General features: G+C 50.9%; 1 protein-coding gene across 1 annotated transcript in view; it reads left to right on the top strand.

The window, feature by feature from the left end:
• The window catches only part of LIPC (lipase C, hepatic type), a 156,108-nt gene that overhangs the window by 113,711 nt on the left and 18,219 nt on the right, over positions 1 to 24,178 (top strand). The window contains exons 3-7 of the mRNA XM_070404380.1: positions 6,836 to 7,023; positions 9,798 to 9,980; positions 10,731 to 10,848; positions 13,478 to 13,711; positions 16,171 to 16,416. Coding sequence (XP_070260481.1) covers positions 6,836 to 7,023; positions 9,798 to 9,980; positions 10,731 to 10,848; positions 13,478 to 13,711; positions 16,171 to 16,416 — 969 coding nt within the window. The remainder of the gene's footprint in view (positions 1 to 6,835; positions 7,024 to 9,797; positions 9,981 to 10,730; positions 10,849 to 13,477; positions 13,712 to 16,170; positions 16,417 to 24,178) is intronic.

Genomic DNA, 24,178 nt, shown 5'->3' with positions numbered 1-24,178 from the left:
GGGAGAACATGGGTCCAAAAGAAGGTCTTAGGGAGAGTGGAACAAGGATAAAAGCACATGCCCAGAGAAGGTTTGCAGTCAGGACCTAGATGTATGGATAGTGAGATAGAGAACTGGGATTCTGGTCTTGGTTTAATATTTTTAGCCAGAAAACAGCTGTGCTATAGACCCCAGGGGGGTCTCAAAGGAGATGAGGGATACCAAGGGTCTCAGGAAAGTAGGCTACAGCCATGACCTCAAGTTCTGTGAGCCTTGAGGTGACATATTGATCACACAGAGGCTCATCTTCCACATTCTATAGTCCTTCCCTCCCATCAGGACTAGCCCTTGACTTGGAATCCCCGAGATTATCTGGGGAATTGGTGACATTACTCACCAGTGGGGTACTCTGGCTGCCTTCACACCAGCCACCCTATAGCTGGGTAGGTGCCTCTACTATTATTCACTCATTGAAACACTTACCAAGCTGTGTAACAATTGTCTATTTACTTGCCTCCAGCATAGTTCTTAAAAGCACAGCTGAAGTTCTTAAAAGCAAAGTCTTTCTGCAATACTAAGCACATCCTGCCACATAGTAGGTGCTCACTAAATGTGTGGTGGAATGAACGAATGAATACATGAATGAATGGGGTCATTGTGGGCTTTCAGTCTCCAAGATGGAAGGTTTAAGAGAGGCCAATGGCCTGCCCTCTCACCCCCAGCCACCACACAGGGAAGCCTCGGGGACACGTGGGGGTTGGTGGGTCAGGAACATTTCCTCTTAAGGAGCCCCCAAACCCCTGCCCTAGAGAGCATATTCCATGTATTCACTCCCATTTCCATACACACCATTCACTTTGCCTTAAAGAGTAACCTTGGGCTGCTTTCCTCCTGCTGCAAGTGTTTATCCTTGCAAAGCGTCCGGCTCAGATTCCAGCACAGGAGGGAGTGTCCCATGGGAACAGAGCCAGGAGTCCCAGCTCCGACTCTCACTTTTCTCTTTGCCTGATTAACTCTGGCCTCAAAAACACTTCTCTCTGGCATCTTTTATTTACTGAAAGTCAGAGACAGGACAGACTTAGGACCCACACACCTCAGAACCAGAGGGATTCTGGCATCTTCACCCCACCTCTTATTTTCCAGAGGTGGAAACTGAGGCCAAGCTGGTTCGGAGGAAAAGCCAGGTCTTGACCTCTGGTCCAGTTGACTCAAGGGCTGAGGACATCTCACTGTCACCATGGGGGGCTCAGATCCGGCTGGTCCAAACTCCCCACTTTCCAGATGTGGATTTAAGCCTAGAAAGTTACATGACTTGCTCAAGATCAACCAGGACAAGTTAACCAGGGCCTCACAAAGATCTGCCAACACAGTCACATGTAATCCACCAATAGCTAAATAGTCCGGTGTGTCTAAGGCCACACTGTCTCTGCAAGCAGATGCTGCAGACCCAAACACTAGCGTGCTCAGCTGCTCGCCTCGAGGGGCATGCCTTTGCTTCAGGCTCTGAGCTCTCTTCTAAGTCAGCACATAAAGGCAGTTCAACACAGCCACGCTCTAGACCAGTGGTTCTCAACCTCCCTAATGCCACGACCCTTTAATATAGTTCCTCATGTTGTGGTAACCCCCAACCATAAAATTATTTTCGTTGCTACTTCATAACTGTAATTTTGCTACTGTAAACAAGATGTAATTATATATGTGTTTTCCGATGGTCTTAGGCAACCCCTATGAAAGGGTCGTTCGACCCTCAAAGGGGGCTCGACCCACAGGTTGAGAACCGCTGCTCTAGACCAAGCATGTCAAACTCAAAGGCTAACACAGGCCAAATAAACAAGTTTATGTGGGCCGCAAAAAAAAAAAAACAAAAGCTTCAATTTTCATAGAAACATAGGTTTATTTCAATAGAGACATGCTGAATACAAAGGGCTGAAATAAATGAGTAATCGTTAGCATAAAATAATAGAACATTTTAATAAAAATTAAACATTTTTCTTGAACATTAATTTACCAGACACACTGAATAACTGCACAAATTAATAAGCATTACACAAATAAACCTATTTTTCTTGTTCTCCGAAAGCGAAATAATTCCTGTTGCGCACACCAAATAAGTCAGTCCAAGACTAATGACGTGGCCATTGGCTGCTAAAATATTCGCTGCTAGTATTAGTGGAGAGAAATGGTGTGCCTGCACGCAAGGCACGTAAGGGAAATGAATGCAACACGATTATAGTAATCAGTCATTAGCAAATGTTGTAGTTATTAATAATTATAACAGGATATTGTAAAATTAAGAAATTTGTATTAAAATGTTTGTTACATATTGTTATATTGGCTGGGCTGCAAAAATATTGGTTGTGGGCCGCATGCGGCCCGCGGGCCAGGAGTTTGACATGCTTGTTCTAGATCTAGACCTTGGGAGTGCAATTGTGAAAGACCTGTCTCAATGAGCTCGTGGTCAGCAAGCCTCCAGCGGGGTGCTGAGGGCCTAGCAAAGGACGTTTATGAGTCTGTCCCAATGGGCGACTTTAACATCCTGGACTGCAGAGGAGCTGCTCTTGTCACGAGGCTCAACTCAGTCACTTCCTGTGACTTTAGTCAAGACACTTATTCTGAGACCCAGTTTCCTTTTGGGATAACGACTTGTGGGGGCATTATGAGGATTGAATGAAATAAGGAATTCTGAGTTACTAGCAAAAAGTACAGGATAGCCACATAAACAGCCTTTTCACCTGCCATACCAATTCCACCTGCTCCCCAGCACCCCGCCATCTCCTTTAATGAGAATGTGTGGGTCCTGTGGGTTCTTAGGTCGGTAATAACCGTGGCTGACACCCTGTGGGGACTGACTTGTAAGACTGCTTCAACTCCCATGTCAGCAAAACGACCTCACCGTTTAACCAAGTAATTCCATGCTAGCTGATTCATCCTGGTGGAAATAATTCTCCGGGAGGAAAGACTCTCTGCTGAAGTTCCTTGCAGCTCTTTTTATGAGGGTGAAATATTGGAATCATACTGCTTGTCCCAGAGAGGGAAATGGAATCATACATTACAAAACAGTCCCATATGGAATATTACTCAGCCTTTAAAAATGACGAGTATGAACACTGTAGGCATATGGAGAGATTCTTATTATGTAATGCGAAATGAAAAAAAGCAAAAAGCAAGCTATGGCTGCACAGTTACATGAAAAATACATTTGCTTCTGAATACAGGAAAATAAAAAGCCAATCCATTTGGATGATGAGGATGCGAGTGAGTGTATTTTTTAGCATTTTGTTTTCTGCTGTTCCTCCGCTTTTGTGCACCAACTACATTTTTTAAAGAATAAGGAAGAAAACCTGATACTTGCTCCAAAAGCTACTGAGCTGTAGGCAAGTTTCATTTGTGGAAGAACGCCTGGCACAGAGCAGGTACTCGTGAAGTGTTGGCAGAGAGAAGGATGAATGAGTCGTCCTAGAAACTACGAAGTCAGTGCTGATATGCACGGATAGCGGGCCTGGCCACAGCAGCCAAGGTCAGAGCTATGGCTGTGTTTATCTCAGGTTTGTCCCACCCTGAGCAGAGGTCCTCTCCCCTAATCCCAGGTCTGAGGATATTTTCAGTAGTTGAATTAATAAAAGGAAATCAACACACACACACACACACACACACACACACATGCGCGCACGCACACACACACACACACACACACACACTGACACCCGTTAGCAATTTACAGCACGAATGTGAAGATATTTCACAAACAGCTGGGGCATATTAATGCTTGCGGCTCCTGTCTTAGGCACCTGTGTCCCCAGCTGCAGCCAGCACCTGGGGCGGGGCGGGGGGGGGGTGGGGGGGGGGATAAACATTGAACTGAGTGGAGGCCCCAGCCCAGGCATACCGGGCAGAAGGCAGGGCCTGACTCCTGGAGCCTCTGCTGCAGAACCTTTGGCTGTCCCCTGTGCCAGCTCATTCATTGCCTGCAGCAACCCACCTAATGATGTCCTTACCCAAAAGAAAATGAAATCATTTGTTCTTGTATGAACTATTAGGACCCCTCAAACCTGAGGGCTCACTTAGGAATAGAGAAATCATTGCTGCAAGGAATGTCATATTAGAAACATAATGGCTGCACCCAGCTTCTTCTGACTGATGTGAGGAAGCTTTGCTGCCTCGGGATCTTGCCGTCACACGGAGGGAACCCCAAGCCTCCCCAGCCTGTCACCTCACTTCCCAGGTGACATGGGGATGACTCCCTCAAGGGATTTGACCACTTATCGTAGTTAATAGTCTCTCAAAACCACCGCCTCATCCCTGATTCTTTTTTTTTTAATTTAATTTATTAGGGTGGCATTGGTTAATAAATTGTGTTGGTTTCAGGTGTACAATTCTATAACACATCATCTGTATAATGTATTGTGTGGTCACTACCCCAAGGCAAGTCTCCTTCCACACCCCTAGATTGTTATCATTGGTGTGTCTTTATCTCCTCCAAAGACACGAGAAAATGATGATTTCAGAAGACGTGCCTGGGAAGGAAGCTGCTCCTACTGAATACCATTGCAAGAAATTTCCTCACTCATAACAGAATGTGAGGTGTCCTCACAGCTCACTCACAGACTTGCTCTGAGGCTTAATTGGGTTAATACAAACAAGACTGTTAGAAAAGTCCCTGGCACAGAGTAAGCCCTCAATAAATATTAGCTTAAAAGGTGCTGAAAATCAATCTAGATATATATGCATATAAAAAGAGAGATAAATAAGATCACACCTAAGGAGCTAATGATTCTACTTCTGGAAATCTATACTAAGAAAATTCTCATAGATTCAGAGAAAAATTTATGTATAAAAATGGTCACCGGAACATTGTAATAGAAAAAAGGAGAAGCGCGGAAACCACCTAAATGTCCAACAAAAATGGAACAAGTAAGCAAACTACGCCACTTTTCAAAAGCACATTTTTGAAGAATCTTAATGCTATAAGAAATTATTATGCCAGGTGAAAGCCATTCACATAATATGGTCTCGGTTATAGACACTCCACATAAGTACCCATGAAACAAACACCTGTATAAGAAACGGTTGGGAGGAAATACTCCAAATATTACTTGTGTGGTTTTCTGAATAGTGAGATTCTTTATTCACTTGGGCATTTTTCAGATTGTATACATATGCCTAGCATGTACTAATTCTACAAGTAAACAAATTAAATATAAAACATATACAAATCTATTACAATACCACCAACACAACAACATAAAGATATGGTCCTAGACCAGCCCAGCAGCAAAGGCAGCTGGGATAATCTTGATGGCCCCAGGGGGTTGCCAAGGGGACCGACAGGGCATCTCAGGACAGCTCTAAGCTTCCTAGCTTGAGAAATTGCATGGATGAATGATGGTGTTACAAACCACAATAGAAAATGTAGAAAGAAGGAAGAAGAATGGGTTGGGAGGAACGAAAACCAACCCAGTTTGGCCTCTCTGGGTTTGCAGTGACCAACCTGTCCCCAGGTAGAGATGCCCAGCCAAGAGCTGGCTCTGTGTGGAGCTGACGCTTGGGGGAGGAGTTTCAGTGAAGGTGTGGGTGTGGGCCACGGCAGTGAGCCCTCGAAGCCGTGGTGTGGCTGAGGAGGATCCAGTATTCTGTGTTCTGCAACAGGGACAACCAGACAGTCATGGCGGCTCAGACACAAAGGCTCCAGGGCTCCACTCCTTCCACCCCAAATGTGACCCAAAGTGGCCCTGCCTCCCTCCATAGCGAGGCTACTGCTGGGTTACAGTGAAGCGCCTCGCAGAGATTCACTGTGACGTAAATGCTGTTTGGCGCTGCAGCCACTGCTTCCAGTGAGGCCTGGAGACCACTCTCAGAGTCAGCCACGTGAAACTTGCTGACTGTGTGGGAATGATGCTCAAGAAATGGCCTCTGCCTCGCCCGGTGACCTTTTTACAATAAACCATAAGGAAACTATTTTGGGCTTCAGGGTCAGGAGAGTGTGAGCAACTAGACGCCATGAATCCTATAACTGCTCCTGTTTCCCTTTTTGCTTTGGCCAATAGGAAGCTCGGGATAAAATCTGTGGCCCATCTCCAGCAGCCTGCGAGGATCACATACTGTGCATGTTAGGGTGCTAATCTATTTACATTTTCTGTCTTTGTAAAGGTTGAACTGCCTTTTTTTTCTCTTCATTTCTATTTCTTCTACCATGAATTTTTGTGAACTACTCAAAGTAAAAAAAAAATTTCTTCTATGTCATGCCCATCCATCGATTCCTAATCCTCCCAGCTAAATCCAGAGTAAATACATATAAGACAGAATTGGCCCTGTGAGGGCAACTGGGGTAAATTTTCGCAGAAAGGGTTTCACAGATCAAAAATGCAAAGTGCTGAGTGCTCCACTCTGTCCTTATTTTAACCACACAGGCCTACGTAGCTGCTGATTATATGCCAGACACCAGAGAGACGTCAGTTTAAATCCCGACTTTGCCACTTATTGGCAGTGGGATTTGGGGTGAAATCCTCGTCCTCCCGGAGCCTCTGTCCCTATCGCCTCTCCCATATGCCTAGTGTCCTCCAGTTACTCTAGCTGCTGACGGGCTGGTCCTAGGGTCACCGGATGGCAGGATGAGGGATGGCCCTCCCCACCTCTGTGTTGGGTCCTCCTAGGCCACCCTCCATCATCTCCCAGGAGAGAAGTGGTCATTCCCCTGGAAATGTTCTTTGGGGGCCCCCAAAACTGCAGCTCATCACTGTCTCCAGCACCTCACAGGAACCCCATTGGCCAGTGTTCTTCAGAACCTGCGGGTGGTCCCAGAGCCGGCAGAGGTGGGAGAGGCGCCAGGCTAAGCATCCTCCTTCCTCTTCTATTGCAGAGCCGTTTGAAAGGAGCACTCGAGCTGCTAGAAAAAATGAAACATTGCAGGAGACGAAGACCAGGTTCCTGCTCTTTGAAGGGGCGACTGATAGGGGCTGTCAGATTCAGCTCCACCACGCAGACACGCTACAGCAGTGCGGCTTCAACGCCTCCCTGCCGCTGGTGATGATCATCCACGGGTGGTCGGTAGGAAATGCTGACACATCTCTTTTGCTCTCTGCTCTTACATTTTCTTTTTTTTCCCTCCCTCCCTCGTGTGCTCAGTTCTAATAAAAAGATCGGGAGCTGGTGATAACAGCTTCATGCATAATAATTTTTGTAAAGCACATTCTAATTTTCCAAGTGCTTCCCCACACACTATCTCAGTGATGATCTCAATTCCATGAGTAAGCAGGGAGGAGAAACATCATTATCTCTGCGTTTCAGGTGATAAAATGTGACTCAGAGAGGTCACCCAGCACATGAGGGCCCACAGGGGTTGCGGTCCATGCAGGTGAAGCTGCATGACTCGCAAGAGGAGGTAGGAAGCCAAGGACATCGTCTCTCAAAGAAATGTTGTCTCTGTCACATAACAATCCAGAGATAGGTAATCCAAAACTGGGCAAATGGGAAGTCCTCAAGGACCCAGCTCATTGCCTTCAATGTGGCCCTCGTCCTCATAAGTCCCAGACGGCAGCTAGAGCACTAGCCATCACATCTTTACTCCAGATAGCAAAGGGTGCGTACAAAGGAGTCAAAGAGAAGGGGTTTTTAACAACTTTATTGATATATAATTCACATTCCATACAATGCATCCATTTAAAGCAGCGGTTCTCAACCTGTGGGTCGCGACCCCTTTGGCGGTCGAACAACCCTTTCACAGGGGTCGCCGAAGACCATCCTGCATATCAGATATTTACATTATGATTCATAACAGTAGCAACATTACAGTTATGAAGTAGCAACGAAAACAATTTTATGGTTGGGTCACAACATGAGGAACTGTATTTAAAGGGCCAGAAGGCTGAGAACCACTGATTTAAAGTATACAATTCAATGGCTTTGGTATAAAAGAGTGCTTTTTTAGGTCGGCCTCCCGGAAGCATCTGTGAAGTGCCTCCAGTTGCAGACATGGGCCATACCTAGATGGAAAGGTGGCTGAGACATGTGTAGTCTCTCAGAGATAGTGTGACCCTTTAGTGATACCAAGAATGCTATTACCATGAAGAAAGGAAGAGAATATTGTGGGCAATAACTGAAGTCAAACTAAGTGAGGCCTCATCTCCAAGCGGGAATTCTGACTCCCTATTTACCAGCCCGCCCACAATTTCAAGCTAAATGCACAATAAGAAACTTCCAGGACTCGGGGGTCTGGTTTATGACTTGGAAACCTTCCCCTGCCATCCAGTTGGAAATTCTCCTGAAACCCTCATCTGTCTGCTCTAAAGAACAAAAGAGGCCCATCTACCACACCACTCTTTCAACACACATTCTCCCAGAGCCTGCCACGTGCAGCTAGCAACCGCACATGAACCAAACAGACCCCGTGCCTGGCCTCCGAGGGTTGTAGGGAGCCACATGATGCCATGTGGGTGCAGCCACGAGGTAGGTGGCTTCTATTGCCATCCCAGAATAGCAGAGGCTCCTGCACCCCGACAGCAACTTCCCCCCAGGATTTAAAGGGGTCCCCGTAGAGAAATGGGGGTTGGCAATGAAAGTGGTGGGGGACTTTTCTGCCCCTAGAGAAGGGACCTAACATAGATTGAGCCCCAACCAACTAAGCTACCTGGCCAGGGCTGGGGAAATCTTTACTAAATGAATGGATCTTTCCCCGGGGGACATGCCAAGCCATCAGCTTTGCTCTTCACCTCTGCAGGCTAGCCTTCAACCACACCTTCCTTTTCTCCTCTTCCCAGACATACCGGGCTTTCCCTCTGCCATCTGCACCTCTGCCTGTGCTCTTCCTTCTAGATACCTCCCCCCTCAACCACCACCACATCCATTCTTCTCAGAGAACTCCTAGTTATCCTTTAAGACACAGCATAAATGTCTTTGCTCTGTGAACCCATCAGAAGTGCCCTGCAGCCAGGACCGGTTTGGCTCAGTGGATAGAGCGTCGGCCTGCGGACTGAAAGGTCCCGGGTTCGATTCCGGTCAAGGGCATGTACCTGGGTTGCGGGCACATCCCCCGTGGGAGATGTGCAGGAGGCAGCTGGTCGATGTTTCTCTCCCATCGATGTTTCTGACTGTCTCTCTCCCTTCCTCTCTGTAAAAAATCAATAAAATATATTAAAAAAAAAAAAAAAAAAAAAAAAAGAAGTGCCCTGCAAATTGGTTCTCAAACAAGGTGCATACATAGAACAATTCCCCATAAATATTTATTGAGCTCCTTCTATGTTCTGGCTCCTGGTGCTAGTCCCTAAAGCAAGCAGGATGCAGTGAGGGCGGGGGGGGGGGGGGGGGGGGGGGGGGACCTGGGTGGGACTCAGAGGTACAGCAGAGCAGGCATCAGGGAGGGGCTGGTGTGGCAGCCAATGCTGGAAGGAGAGGTCCCTTTTCAGTACCCGATTGACACAAATGTTTCCATTGTTTCAAGGCTGGGCGAGTCCTACAATAGGGAAATGCTGACACAATGGTTCTCAGTTGGGGGTTGGAGGTGGTAGCCCCCAGGAAGTATTAGGCAAAGTCAGGAGAATTTTTGGTTTTCATAACTGGGGACAGAGGATGCTGCTGGCATCTCGGATGGAGGCCAGAGATGCCGCTCAACCTCCTACAGTGCACGGGACAGCCCACGGCGTACAAGCATCTGGCCCCAAATTCATTTCAGCGCTGGGGCTGGGAAACCCCTTGCCAAGCCCTTTCTCTTGGAGAGAAGGACCCAGCATTAGGCAAGAGTTGGAGAAGTAAAGGGGGTGAATAGGGAGAAAGAGGACATCAGTGCCCCTCCTGGTGATGCTGACTGCCCTGTGGGCCCACGGCAGGTGGACGGCTTGCTGGAAGACTGGATCTGGCAGATGGTGGCCGCGCTGAAGTCCCAGCTGGCCCAGCCAGTGAACGTGGCGCTGGCAGACTGGATCAGCCTGGCCCAAAACCACTACGCCATCGCCGTCCGCAACACCCGTCTCGTGGGCCAGGAGGTCGCGGCAATTCTCCGGTGGCTGGAGGTAAGACCTGCCCAGCCTCCCTTCCTCTCCCTTCCCCTCTGAGGCCAAGTGCATCAGCTGGTCTCCAACCCCAGCCCAGTCAGGAGAATCTCTCTGCCACACTCGCAGGAATGGAAAGGCCGGGGACCGAGACCACTTGCACCCCATCCCCATCCACTATTCTCCTCCCACCCTACCCTCTATTCCTTTAATGTTCAGCCCTTGGACGCGCTAAGGCAGTGGTTCTCAACCTTGGCTGCACATTAGAATCACCTGGGAACCTTTTTAAAATCCTGATTTCTGGGCCTCATCCTCCGGAAATTCTGTTTCTTTGTTACTAATGTTGTGGCCCCACCGCATAACAAAGAAACAGAATTTCCGGAGGATGAGGCCCAGAAATCAGGATTTTAAAAAGATTACCAGGTGATTCTAATGTGCAGCCAAGGTTGAGAACCACTGAGCTAAGGGATCTAAACACACCCTGGCAACCACCTAACCCCACACACATGAACAGGTGGGGTCGCTTCTGCAGGGCACTCATATCCGGGGAAGACGGGCAGGCAGGCGGCAGCAGCACCAGGCAGGGCCCAGGCCGCTGAGCCTGAAAGGAGGGAGGATGGAGTCCGCAAGGGGAGGAACCAGAGTGTGAACGAAGTGGCTCGTTTGTGATCAGGTACAAAGAACAGGGTGGGAGCCTGAACAAGCTGCACCCACGGAGGCCTATATCCAGGCAGCAATTCCCTGCCTGCAGCCGTCTCCCCTGCCTTCCAGGAATCAGCTCCGTTTTCCCGAAGCAACGTTCATCTCATCGGGTACAGCCTGGGCGCGCACGTCTCGGGGTTTGCTGGCAGCTACATCGGCGGCAAGCACAAGATTGGGAGAATTACAGGTACACATGCCTGATGACTAACCACTGTCGTCTCCAAACTGCGCGGGGCGTGGGGCACGTGCATGCTTTCCGACAGGCTCACAAAGAACACGCCCCCCTCCCTGGCGCTGTGTTGGGGTTCACGGGAGGACTGGGAGCGCCGTGTGAAACATAAGCACCGCCATAGGCAGCTGTTCCGAGAGAAGGCGGAAATCGCAGCCTCCACTCCCACTGCCTTCCCTCAAACAAATGCCTCGCCTCGTCAGGCCAAACAGGATCAGAAAAGTAGACCTTCTGTACACTTATGTAGCAGGAAAGTTTCTTTTTCAACCTGTAGTTTAAAAAGCCTAACCTGAACCAGTTAAAAAAAACACACAGCCCTACCTCCGCTGTAATATCAGCTATGTTTGTGCCTCCGTTTCCACATTTGTGAAACACGCTGGTCTTACTCTGGGACCCATTTGGATTGAGGGAGGAAGCTCTGCACCAAAAACCTCACCCCGAGCTCTACACCAACTCGGAAATTGTGCTGCGCCAGCACGGCCAAGGGTGAACCTGAGTGGGGGGCGGGGGGGGGGGGCGGTGAAGGATTTAGAAAAGACAGACAAGAGGATGAAAGCTGGGTCTCGGCGAGACGCTGCTTCTCTGATGGAGAGACAGGGACCAGGCCCGGAAGCCAAGTCTTTATTTGATAGCCAGATTCCGCGAGGCAAAGTAAGGGTGTGGTCAAGATGTTTACAATGTTCTAATCTACTCAATTACGTGCACCTGAACTCTATCAAGCCCACGTTACTCAGACACGTGGGGCCACGTGTTCAGACCATAGGTTCAAGCTTACAACTACAGCTGCTGGCTATAATTGTGCTGGGAGGGCTCTGCCCTCCAAGCTGGGACTTGCACCTGGACATGAGAGGACTGTGCCCTCTCATTAGTTCGAGGCTTGAACCTGTCCAAACACTGTAGCCGCTCTCCACAGGAAATAGCCCTGGATACCCAGGAAGAGATAAAAATATGCAAGAAGGCCTCTCCTCCCAGGTGTCCCTGACACCAGCCTCACTCCCCAGGCTGCCCCAGAGTCACATCAGGAAAACACACCTGATCAGACGGTTCCCCAGCCATGCCCCAAGGCCCAGGATTCCTACAATGGCCCAGGCAAGGCCTTCTCAGTGCCGTGTCCCCAGAGACCCAGGGTCTCCTCCGGCAGTTCCCTTCCGGTGATTCTAGGCTGCCAGAGCACCATGCTTTTCTCCCCTTTACAAACACGCCGTGGCCTCTTGTGCTTCCGGGCCTTTGCATGCACTGTTCCCTTTGCCTGGAGTAGCTTACTGCTACTCATCCACCCAGCCCTAGTCTACTTCAAACTCCTACTCATCCTTCAAGACCGAGCAGGCTAAACCCACATTCACAGGCTAAAACAATCCAAAGGAAATGTAAGATGAGTAGCATTGCTATGACCTTTCATTTTATCAAGTAAGAACATTTTTAGCAACTACTACCTACCGTTATCATTACTTCATAAAAGACATTTAATTTGAAAAAAGATAGGGATAATGGCAGACATGTAAACCAAGTAAATCTGTCGTTATGAGAATCCTTTTTTTTTTTTTTTCATCTTGCTGGTGACTGGGAGGCCTGGTCCCCAAACCAATCGTTGTGCCCCCACGGCTGTGATGTAACACTCAGTAGCTGGGGTGTGAGCAGACCCTCCCTCCACAGGAACCGGACCTAAAGGCTGAGCCAGAACCCCAGAGGCCACATCAAGCCCAGGATCCGCCTCATTCTGGGCCGTATTAGCCAGGCCCACACGTCAGAGGCAGCTGATTCCCCTGTTGACATCTTGCAGTCAGCCTGATGGAGACGGGAATATAAATCACCAAGACATTCTGTGTGTGACTGCAGAGTGCCGGAGAACAGGCCGCCCAGGCCCCCTGCCCGCTCCTTCACCCCCCGCAGGGATGAAAGCCAGGGCTGATGGGGGACATCACAGGGCCCTCCAGAGAAGGTGAAGGAGGGAGGAAAAAACCTTGCGTGCATAAATGCTCCCCACCTGGGCTCAGCCAGGAGCTGCCACTCGCCTCAGGCAAACACAGCCGGCCCTGGAGGCCCAGAGCTTGGGCAGTCCTATCTGCTCACAGTATTCTCATCAGGGAATGTGATGTCCCGAGGCTGGGTGGGACAGTCCAATGAGATGACATGAGTGTAGGAGGAAAGCCAGCTTGTTTGGGAAAATTATTGATGACATGCTGGCAAATGAATCCATGTTCGATGGGTAGGCAAGAGCTACTTACCAGGAGCACAGTGGGTTTTTTGTATGCAAACAGATGCTCCTGAAAGTAGCTTGAGAGGCACTTAAAACTGATTTGCTTAAATAAATCAAGCATTCCCTCATAACCTGATCTCCATCACTGCATAGCTCCTGCAAGCCGCTTTTCCCCACAGATAATGCGCAGCCTGTGTTCAATTTTCAGCGCCACGAAGTACTGGGGTTTTACTGCGCAAAGGTTGTGGCAAGATTTCCTAGAGAAAGATTAGGCCCAGGGATTTTCTTCTTCCTGCTACTCATGAATGTGTAACGACGTGAAACAGCTGAAAAGAGCACTTCCCCTCTCCTTCCCCGGTGCCACTGAACCTTGCCCTTGCTCTCCGTCAGGGTTGGATGCCGCCGGCCCTATGTTTGAAGGAGCTTCCCCCAACGACCGTCTTTCACCAGATGACGCCAATTTTGTGGACGCCATCCACACCTTCACCCGGGAGCACATGGGCCTGAGTGTGGGCATCAAGGAGCCCGTCGCACACTATGACTTCTACCCCAACGGGGGCTCCTTCCAGCCCGGCTGCCACTTCCTAGATCTCTACAAGCACATCACCAAGCACGGCCTAAATGGTAAGGAGAAGCGGCCAAGAGCACCGGCCTGCACTCCCTACGCTAGCACGGGGCCTCTGGATCCAGTGGAATCCACCCACTGTGTGGGTTCTGGGAAGCATTTGGCAAGGATGGGGGCCCCGGGTGTGTGCTCGCCAAGTCCGTTCAGAGGGGGGCTTGTGGCAGTGAGTTCCCCCAGCAGCCCCTCCTCTTTTCAGACAGGGGTCCTTGGAGCCCAAGCTCTGAGGATGAGCTGAGGGCACCGCCAGGAATCCCCACCCTGACCCCCACGCAGTGCAAAGTCTCTCCTGGGGTAGTGGTCCTTCTCAAAGTGGAGTCCCGATGCCTGTGGCTATTCTACCATCTCCAGACCCTTCCTCGCTCAGGCGGCTTCCACTGTCCTGGCTCCCATGAGGATCCACACAATAGACGGGACTTCTTGATCCCTGGTCTCACAGAGTGGGAATCCTCCTCCCACCCGGTGAGGTTTCATCAGCCGGTCCTCCCGGACAGACTGAGATTCTTCCCGTTCGAAGTTCAGCTCTAAATACGTCCTCATGACTTCCCGTAGCTCAGGGCAAGCACCGACTGTGGCGTCATCTGGGTTGTGAGCCCACGTCTCTCTCAAATCCAAAACATTGACAGGTACATTGATAACAGGCACAGGATCAAAACACAAAACTGACAGCAAATACCACACTTTCCATAAACATTTCAAATTTCTCACTATTACAAAATATTATCCTAATTAAAGCATGCCAGCTCACTGAAAGCCAGCTGGCGACGCCCACCGCCGCACACCACTGTCTCACCCCGATCATCCGACACCCGCTGAGAACAAAACTCTGTGAGTGCGTCACCACCACCACCTCTCCCATGTCAGGAGGACCTTTACATTCGACATTAGCTCATCTTGGCCGGACGCCCGGCCTTCCAGCCGCCCACGCCTGAGAGAGCCTTCTGGGCACTTCCCCTGCCGTTCCTTACATCCCCCTGGAGTCATCGCCCCTCCACGCTGCCAGTCCATCCAGCCCTCCTCCCAGGCCCACACCTCCCGGAGTTCAGCACAGACCTCCAGGATGGCGCTTAGTAGCTAGCAGCCCAGGACATGCCTCCCTGACCAATGAGTGCTATTGGCCCTTGTGTGCTAAACTCCAAAGTGATGGGGCCGAGTCCAATTACTTAGCTTGCCTATCCTCGGCTGGTTCTTCTCCGTGTTCTTCATCCTTGGGTTGGAAAGTGATCCCATTCTGGGTGGTTCTCACCACCATCGCTGGGCAGAAGGGAAGTTGATCGCTGCTTTACCATCCTCACCGCCTGGGTGAGGCCAGGTGAGCTCGAGGGAGTTGCTGAGTGTCTTCACTGGTAACAGCTGCCTCGGGGAGCTGCGTGCAGATGCAGGAGTAGAGGCAGGAACTGTGTGAAGATGAGGGCAGTGGATGAGCGGGGGCAGCCGCTAGGGACCAAGAACCGAGGTGACGGCTCTTCGGGAAAGAGCTTTGGGCAAAGTTCCCTGTGCTCCACCTTCCCATTAGGTAATTCCCATGCCTGGTGATGGCTCCTCAACACTCTTGGAGCATCATTTACTAAAGATGAGGTTAAGACTTGGAGACTTCAGGGGAAGAAAACAAAAGGTAGTGAAACCTCCTAAGCTTGCTGGAGGGGTTAGGGCCGTGAGGACCTGGTCCCTGGGCTGTGTTCTCTGGAAGCCCATCCTCCAGCTGGTGTCCCAGGCCAGTTACCCGGGGACGCAATGGTTGTTTCGGGGCAGAAGGGAGACCGTCAGAGGCCTGGGCTCTCAAAGACCCTTCGTGGAGCCACTAGCGCACCCAGCTCTCGTTTCCCTCCCTTTAGTTAACAGTGGTTCTCAACCTTCTGCCCCTTTAAATACAGTTCCTCATGTTGTGACCCAACCACAAAATTATTTTCATTGCGACTTCATAACTGTAATGTTGCTACTGTTATGAATCGTAATATAAATATCTGATATGCAGGATGGTCTTAGGCGACCCCTGTGAAAGGGTCATCCGACCGCCAAAGGGGTCGAGACCCACAGGTTGAGAACCGCTGCTTTAGTAAGCGCAGTGGCATCCCCCACAGCCTTTCCCGGCCAACTCACCACGGAGGCATCAGCATGTGCATTTTCAACCACTTTAGAAAGAAATGTTTCCAGTGGAATTACACTGTCCTGCTTGCTTAGATAACCTGATATTTTCTTAGTGACTTGGAGTTCCTTTCAAAACACCTACCGTACATACATACGTAGCACGCTGTGGTCTCGGGGTGCCTGAGACCAGACCATCGCACTAAGCGGCTGAGAGGGATCTCCTCTTTCTGACGTTTTCGGCCACTTAAGATATGCACCACTGTCGGCGGGTCGACCTCAGCAGCACCCCCTCCCCGTCCTCACGTGCTGCTCTTCTGCCCTGAAGGGGCGTTGGATTAAAGGTGGCTAACGTCCCTCTTGCCCTGTGTTCCAGCCTTCACCCAGACCATAAAATGTGCCCACGAGCGGTCGGTGCACCTCTTCATCGACTCCTTGGAGCACCCCAACCTGCAGAGCACGGCCTACCTGTGCAGCGGCATGGACAGCTTCAGCCAGGGCCTGTGCCTGGACTGCAAGAAGGGCCGCTGCAACACGCTGGGCTACCACGTCCGCCAGGGCGGGCAGAGCAAGAAGAGCAAGCAGCTCTTCCTGGTGACGCGAGCCCAGGCCCCGTTCAAAGGTGAGTGCGGGCCCCGAAGCCTTCGCGCTACCTGAGGGCCCGGAAGTTCCCCCAAGTCCTTTCCTGGGATGGCCTCCGGTTCTGTTTTAGTGTTTCTGAAACTGCACAGATTCCATGCAGTGATACTGACAAGGCATCGCTCCTCCCAAGAATGTGGCCACTGTGCTGCCAAGTGCTAACAGAAAAGCCTGAATTCTTTCTGGAACAATCCGTGCTGGTGCTCCAGGCCCGTTACCCAAGGGTTGGCCTCTCTTCGCCCATTGCCAGGGTGCCATGAAGGTCTCGTTGTTACAGGGACCGGGTGGTGTCTCCAAATCCTGGCTAGGACCCTATGCTTTCCTCTGCTCCTGGCCCCCATGGGAAATACAGCTCCAGGCTACATTTGTGGCTCCTCTTTTCCCCAAAAGTTTGAATTCGCTGATGTTACAGGAGATCATGGCCCTGTCAAGGCCTTGCCAAGATGAATTTCAGCTGCCAATGTTTCCCAGCCAGATCCTCACCTCGGGCAGAAACCAAGCCCCTGCCCTTCCCTGGGTTGAACGGGAGGTCAGAGAAAGGGCTGTGGCCACGGCTTGGGCTGAAGCCAGCAGAGAAATACTCCAGTGAAGCCTACATTTTCCTGGAGGGAGCCAGGCGACATCTGTTGCCATTCACATTTCTGCCTAATCCTTAAGCCAGCTCGTGAGTGAGTTAGCTCATACTCGCCTGCGCTGGGGGGGGGGGGGGGGGGGGGGGGGGGCTGTGTTGTGTTGTTTGATTGCTTCCATGCAAATATTTGTTCCTGCAGAAGGTGAATGCATCATCACACCATTTTGCATTTGCACAGTATCTTATGCAAAACATGAGATGCAGCCATGGATTCCTTGTGGCTCCCACATCAGCCAAGCAAGTTGGCCAGGCTTGTTGCTATATGTCCCCTTTTAAAAGGAGAGCAAAACCCTGTTGGGGCGATCTGCCCACAGCCTGGAGGGAGGCCTAGCACCAGGCACATCGGCTCCCAGTCCAAAGCTCCTTTTCACTCCCAGGCTCCCAAGTTCAAGCTCCTGGCCACTTATTTTCTAGGCGCAGGATTCCTCTGTTTATCTGGACTTGTGCCCTCCAGTTAGATTTCCTTTCCCTGGGCCAAGCCAGCCTAGGAACCACAGAAATCCACCGTGGGTGGGTGGTAGCTTCTGAGAGTACTTGGGTGAGGACAGGATCTTTCCTACCTGAAGGCAGAGGGTCCCCCCTGCTGCCTATGCCTCGAGGGTGGAGAGGCCTGTACCTGGGAGCAGATGAGGGAACATGGAAGGCCTCCCGTTTCTGGGAGCTCCCCCGCTACAGGCCACAGGGTGCCAGTGAGACATCCGTTTGGATTAACCAGTGTTGCGGCCAAAGGTACTGAGTGGGGGGGTGAAAGGATTAAGGAAAGACAGACAAGAGAATAATAGCTGGGTCTCGGTGGGACGCTGCTCCCTGATGAGGAGACAGCACCAGCACCCACAAGCTGTGTCTTTATTTTATAGCAGATGCCACGAGGCAAAGAAGGGGCATGGTCACGTTGTTTACAGCATTCTCGTGAGTTCCAACCTCACTCAACTACGTGCACCTGAACTCTACCACAAGGCACGTGGGGCCACGTGTTCAGACCATAGGTTCAAGCTTACAACCACAGCCGTTGGCTATGATTGTGCTGGGAGGGCCCTGACCTCCAGCTGGGACTTGCACGTGGCAATGAGAGGACCCTGTCCTTTCATTAGTCCGAGGCTTGAACCTGGCCAAAACACTGTACCTGCGCCCCATAAACCAGCTCATCTTTTACACAGCAAAGCCACCCAAAGTAATTAAGCCTCTCTGATAATCACCGTTCACTGGCTCTACTTTAATCCCGGAGTGCTAGCATTTTGAGGGACTGTTCAACCCGACAATTTCACAGACAGGTAAACCGAGGCCCAAATGGGGGAATCATTTGCCCAGGATCACCCAGTGGATCCTTGGCAGCGCCAGCATTCAGACCCAGATCTCCCAACAACTGCTGAGTGATTGTCTTCACCCCAGCAACCTGCCCTGGTCTGCCTGTGGGGGTGAAGGAGGTGGGGAGGGGGGGGTGCTGCTTTCTTCTTTCCCAGCTGCAATCAGCTGGGAAGAAGGGTCATTTTCTGCTTCCAGGGCTGGGCTGTGCGTGTGACGTGAGGAGCTTGGCCCAGCCCTAGGAGATCTGCTTGGGGCCTGGAGGTGGGGGAGGGAGAGGAGTGTCCACAGAAGGGCGAGGGGAAGAAAGAGCAGCAGCACAACCAGGCTGAGCTCCTCCCTTCGCCAAGGTCCCGCGTGCCCGACCACCCCAGGCTGCGCTGTGAGCTCCCTTCCCTTTAAGGAGGCCCAAGAATCGCATGGGGGCAGCAGTACTCTCACAGCAGCTACCCAAACTGATGTGATCACTTACTCATTTCTTCTTCAAACATTCCTCGAGCCAGGCAGGCAGAGTCCCTGCCTCAGAGGGACAGGGGGAGACCAAACCCCGCCATGAGACATGTGCTCAGTGCTGTCCCAGGAGGACAGGCCAGGAGGGCCCTGGAGGCCACACTCGGGTCTCTTTATTACCCACTGCCCATATGGATGAGAATCGGACCTACAGGGCCGGTGATCCTGGAGGCAGGGCTGCCTGAAGCTGGTAGAAGCCAAACCCCCAGCCCCTGACCGAGCTTCCAGTGATACACTGTGGCCTGCTTGGCCCCCTCCCCTCCTCAGGCCCTCCAAATCCTCCCCAGTTCTGCCTCAGTCCTTCCAAGTCCTAAACCCCTTATTGGGAATCCCACATGGGTGAGACTCCGCCTGTGTGGGAGCAGCTGCTCACCGGGTGCTGCAGTCTGTGTAGTGCTGTCATCCAATATGGCAGCCGGCAACCACACGTGGCTATTTGAACTATTTACATTAAATTAAATAAAAAACGTAATTCCTCCATCACCCTTGACACCCTTCCAGTGCTCAAGTGTGTGGTGGCTGGAGCAGCGAGCACAGACATAGATCCCATCGCCACAGAGAGTTCTCGGCTGGTGCTGGCAGGAAGCCTGTAATCCAAGCCACCAGAGCTGCACCCTTCCCCACCCACCGTGGCCACCATCAGCTCTGACTCAGGCCCCCAAAGCCTGTTTCGCTGGCCGCCTCCAGCGTCTGATGAGTGGGTACCAATTTGTGAAAGAACAGACTTGCCCAGCCCTGGTTACAGAGAACCCGTATTCTTCCAGGACATCTAATTGCACTATACATTTTAGTGTGGGGTCTGGCTGGGCAAGATACAAATCACCTCCTGGCTGTAGCTGCACAGAGGATGACTAGCTAGGCCCTCGTTCCTCTGGGTCCCAAAATATTTCAACACAACCATCAAAGGATCTATTTTCTGCAGCCGTCCAGCCCTCCGCCAGAACTCGGGAAACACTGGGAGAGGACAGCGTGGCAGGGAACTGGGGAACAGGAGCTGAGTGGAAGGAGGCAATGTGTCGCCCACTTCCCTTCTCACTCTCTCAGGAGGAATCTTTACCAGCTTGGAGCCAGTTTTTTAAGAGAAAGGGAGGGAAGCGAATCCGAGTTGAGGAAATCCTCCTTGTATCTAATTAGTCCTGGCGGCAGTCAGATGAGGCAGAGCACAGAGGGGAGGGAGTGGCACTCAGGCTCCACACGGGATGTGTATGTGAGGCACAAGTGACCTCGTTTATTCTTTAGTCCTCACGACGACCCAGATCGACCAACCAAGAGCTAGGTGTCAGGCAGAGACAGGTGGGTGCGGACGGTGATTGATGACTTTTCCAATAAAGTCTTTATTGGAAAGTTTCAAAAAAAGAAGTTAAATCTTCCCAAAGCATATCCTTTGTGAGTAGCACATGGCAGGGTTTGACCCTAGGCCTCTGATCTCACTGCCCTTGCCCCTTTCACCCCACACACCTCCCCCAATCTCTCGCTCCATCTCTCTCTTCCTATCTCTCCCTCTCTTTCACTCCCTTCCTTCTTTCCTTCCCTTTCCCTCTCTTCCCCCCACCCCCTCTCCATGTCTCTCTTCCAGTCTCTTGCTCTCTCTCTCTCTCTCTCTCTCTCCCCCCTCTCTCTCTCTCCCTCCCCACCCCCTTCCTACACTGGGACCCCGTGGAGCATGGGAACTTGCTTGCACTGCTGCTGCAGCTGGCAAAGCACTCTTCTCCTGGTTGGCGAGATGACCAGCTGTGATGGGGGAGTCTGTGTCTTTGGCTTTTCTCGGCTACCTCTTTGGAAGGTGTTCACTGATTTCCAGGCAGAGCTCCGGAGGAAGCAGCACAGACAGGAGAGAGAGTGCAGGCTGGGGTTTAGGACAAGGAGTGTCCAGAATTGGGTTTTGCTGCCAACCGCGTATGTGACCTTGACCCAGTGACAAAACCTCTGCGGGCCACGAAGTGATTGTGTGAATGGGGTGAACCACTAAAACTGGCACCGATGGGTGGGGCTCAGACCCGTGCCTGGTCAGTCCAGCATGTGGGACAGGAACAGGTGTCACTGGGTTAATACCTTCTAGAAGCCAGGCACTTCTACACATGCCGTCACATCCACAACCACCCCGTGAGGGAGCACAGCACCCCTTTTAAAGGAAGAAACTGAGCTTCCTTCCGAGAGGCTGTGAGAGCTCCCCAGCACGTAGTGGTAGGTGATGAGCTGAACTGCAACCTAGGTGAGGACATGCCCCATGAAACACCACGGCACAAACCGTGGGCAGCAGAGCACCAACCACACACATACACATGACACAACATTCCTACACACTCACATACACACACACACACACACTCACACTCCCCTATCCTCTTACCCAGCACAAGAGCAACTACCCACGGAAGGAACAAGCATCCAATCTTGTGACATCGGGTATCACTTAAGTGGGCGGTTACAGTTAAACCCAATGTAGTCACCAACTTAGACACACGTGCACACACACACACACACACATACACATGCTAACGCCACCACTCGCCCCTTTTCTTCCTCCTTCGAGCCTGCTCCGGGTTCATTCCACCAGCGCCCCCACAAGGCCTGGCTGCCTCACGTGGTGGCCTTCTGCACAACACCACCCGTGGGCCTCTCCGTCCCATGATCATCAGCCTCCCTCTTGGGTTGGAGGCATTTCAGATGGAGGAGCAAGCCCTCGGTGCTGCAGGAAAGCAGGAGATCCCCCTCCCATCTCCACCGGAGAAAATCGATACACGGGAAAGCAGGCCGCTTTGATGTTCGCAAAGGGAGTCATGCTGTCTCCCAGAGCCAGTATCTAACACTTCAGAATCATGTCTTCCATGAGCCCAAAAACGAAAAGAAGAAAAATGTTCTCTCTCCATCAATTTCACAGCCTGATGCTCCCCGTGCTGCCTGTGGAAACCACTCTAAGCTGTTTGAAGTGGCGCCAGTGGGTTCACGCGGGGTGAGAGCCCAGGGTGTCTGAACCCAGAGGGCTGGTGAGGAGGCTCTTCAGGGGCCGGCGTCCCTGCCACAGGGGGAGTTTGCATGATCTCAATCAGGGTTCTTGGACTATTTCCTGGTTTTTACCTTTCAGACCTGAAATAGTCTGTCCTGCTGCCCTGAGGAGTGTGTGTGTTGACTGGCCTCCTTGCACTCACGGGCTCAAAAGCATTTTCCCTGCATCACTCTTTAAAACCCTTATTAAACATGTCATAAAGAGAACAAAATTACTCACGCTTTTCCCCTTAATCTTCATAACACACCATTGCTCTGGAAGGAGGTGTGGGGATGATAGACAAGTTGACTTTTCTTTTTTCCCAAGAAAAACACATAGAAAATTTCAAAATAAGAATAAATAATACGTTAGTTCTCAGTATGAAAGGCCCTTTCTTTTTTAAAAATATTAATGTCAAGACTTCTCCAAAAAAGTGACTTTCCTTGCGCAGGGAACGCGGGGAGTCCCTGTCTGCCGGCGAGCGGGCTCCCATGGACACGAGGGGCCCTCGCTCGCTCGCCTCTGTCCCTCCTCGCGGTCACACATCTTCTGTGAGCTCACTTGGCCCCTACAGCTTACACACACGGCAGGTCCTGACTTTCTGCAAAGCTCCCACCCCAGGGAGACCCCGTGGGATGAGGAGGAGGGACAGATGCTCCTCGTTCCGAGGATGTGAGAGCTACAGGGACCTTTGCAGTCTTCTCAGCGGACCTGGGTTTTACACAAGCACCTGCCCCAGAATCAGGGAGCCATGGCGTCTAAGACATGGAAATCAATCTCCTCCAACTGGCAATTTAAGAACAAAGGAAGACAAAAACCCATCTCCAGCACAGAGACAGGGAACATTCATCCCCGCTCGGGCGAACATTCCGGGACAGGTGGGAGGGATCCCGGCAGCGACAGCCCAGGATGGATGCCCAGGGTGAGAGCGCAGCCACTTGGTCTCGGTGGCTTCACCGAGCAGGTGTTGACCACAGCTTTCCTTCAGGCAGTCCTTCCATGCCTGGTGTGTGCTGTGCCCTGTGGAGACGCAACATTAATATAACCAAGACGGCCTTGGGGAGATAAGACAGGGTGCCCGTGAGGCCGGGGGTGACACAGGCACACAAGCCCTCCCAGCTGCTAACTCCCTTGCTTTCTTTCTTAATACTTTTCAAAGCTTTTCTTTTTCCAACGAGATCCTGAAAGAATACATGCTTATTGCAGAAAATGCGGAACTTGTAAAAAAGCAGAGATGAGAAATTACTCTACCCTCTCCAGAGATAAGCACTCTTAACCGTCTTGTGGCTGCCTCTCCTGTGCATTCTGTTTTAGAGTCAGTCTCATGTTACATGTGCAGTTTAATAGCCTGGTTGTTGTTTGGGTCCCCCCACCCCCTCTTTCGTAAGCATTGAAATCATTCCAAAAGTATCTTTTAATGAGCTCATAAGAGTAAATCACATGGCTGGGAACATGAGCTTGGAATCAGCAGACTCACGTCTAATTGCAGCTTACCAGCTCTTCCCGCACGACAACAGGCAAGTTCCTTACCTTCGGCTTCTCTGTTTGTACAATGATGCTGGAGGGAGAACGGAGTAGGCATCTTACAAAGTTGTTGCAGAGAGAAATGAAATATTTATTTAGGTGCAATCATTAGCTCCATGTCTGGGACACAGTAAAGAGCTAAATGGTAGTTACCATAATTGTCACTAAGAGTCCATAGTCATTCCTCTACTCCTGAATATTTAGGGTGCTTCTGGTTTATTTTTAATTAGATAATTCTGTTATGACATCTTTAAACTTAAATCTTCTTTCCACACTTCAACTTTTTCCCTAGGGTACATAAAGCTATTGGTCTCCGGTTTAAATATGTTACTAGTTTAATTCTGGAGCCAGATACATGCCAGCTACACTACTTACTACCTGTAACCTCTCTGTGCTTCAGTTAGCCCTGCTCTAAAAGATCATGATATAAGAATTAAATGGGATAATAGATGCAAAACATTTGGCAGTTAAAATAAATATCAGCCCACATTATTGTCATGCATACTGCCAGTTGCACCCTCACTTGTTTACCTCTGACAGCTTTTAGCGCTGGGCTGAGCACCAGGAGACTTCCGCTGAATACATAGTAAACTAGGTAGACATTGGTTGCTAGTGGTGTCCTTGGGTACTCTGGAAGATGCTCCGCCTCCTCATTAGGACGTTACCCCGAGTTCAGTCCTCCCACCTCATGCTGTCCCCGTCACCCCCACGTCCTGGACCCATGCCTATGGCCAGTATCTTGGGGAAGACCTTTCCTTCTGGCCTTAGTTCAACCAATAACACTATTCTCTT

This window comes from Myotis yumanensis, unplaced genomic scaffold (assembly GCF_028538775.1).
Source record: "Myotis yumanensis isolate MYYU_CA2020_CCGP unplaced genomic scaffold, mMyoYum1.0.hap1 SCAF_1, whole genome shotgun sequence".
Taxonomy (NCBI): domain Eukaryota; kingdom Metazoa; phylum Chordata; class Mammalia; order Chiroptera; family Vespertilionidae; genus Myotis; species Myotis yumanensis.
The sequence above is the reverse complement of the archived record's forward strand: the minus strand, read 5'-3'. Positions and strand labels throughout refer to the sequence as shown.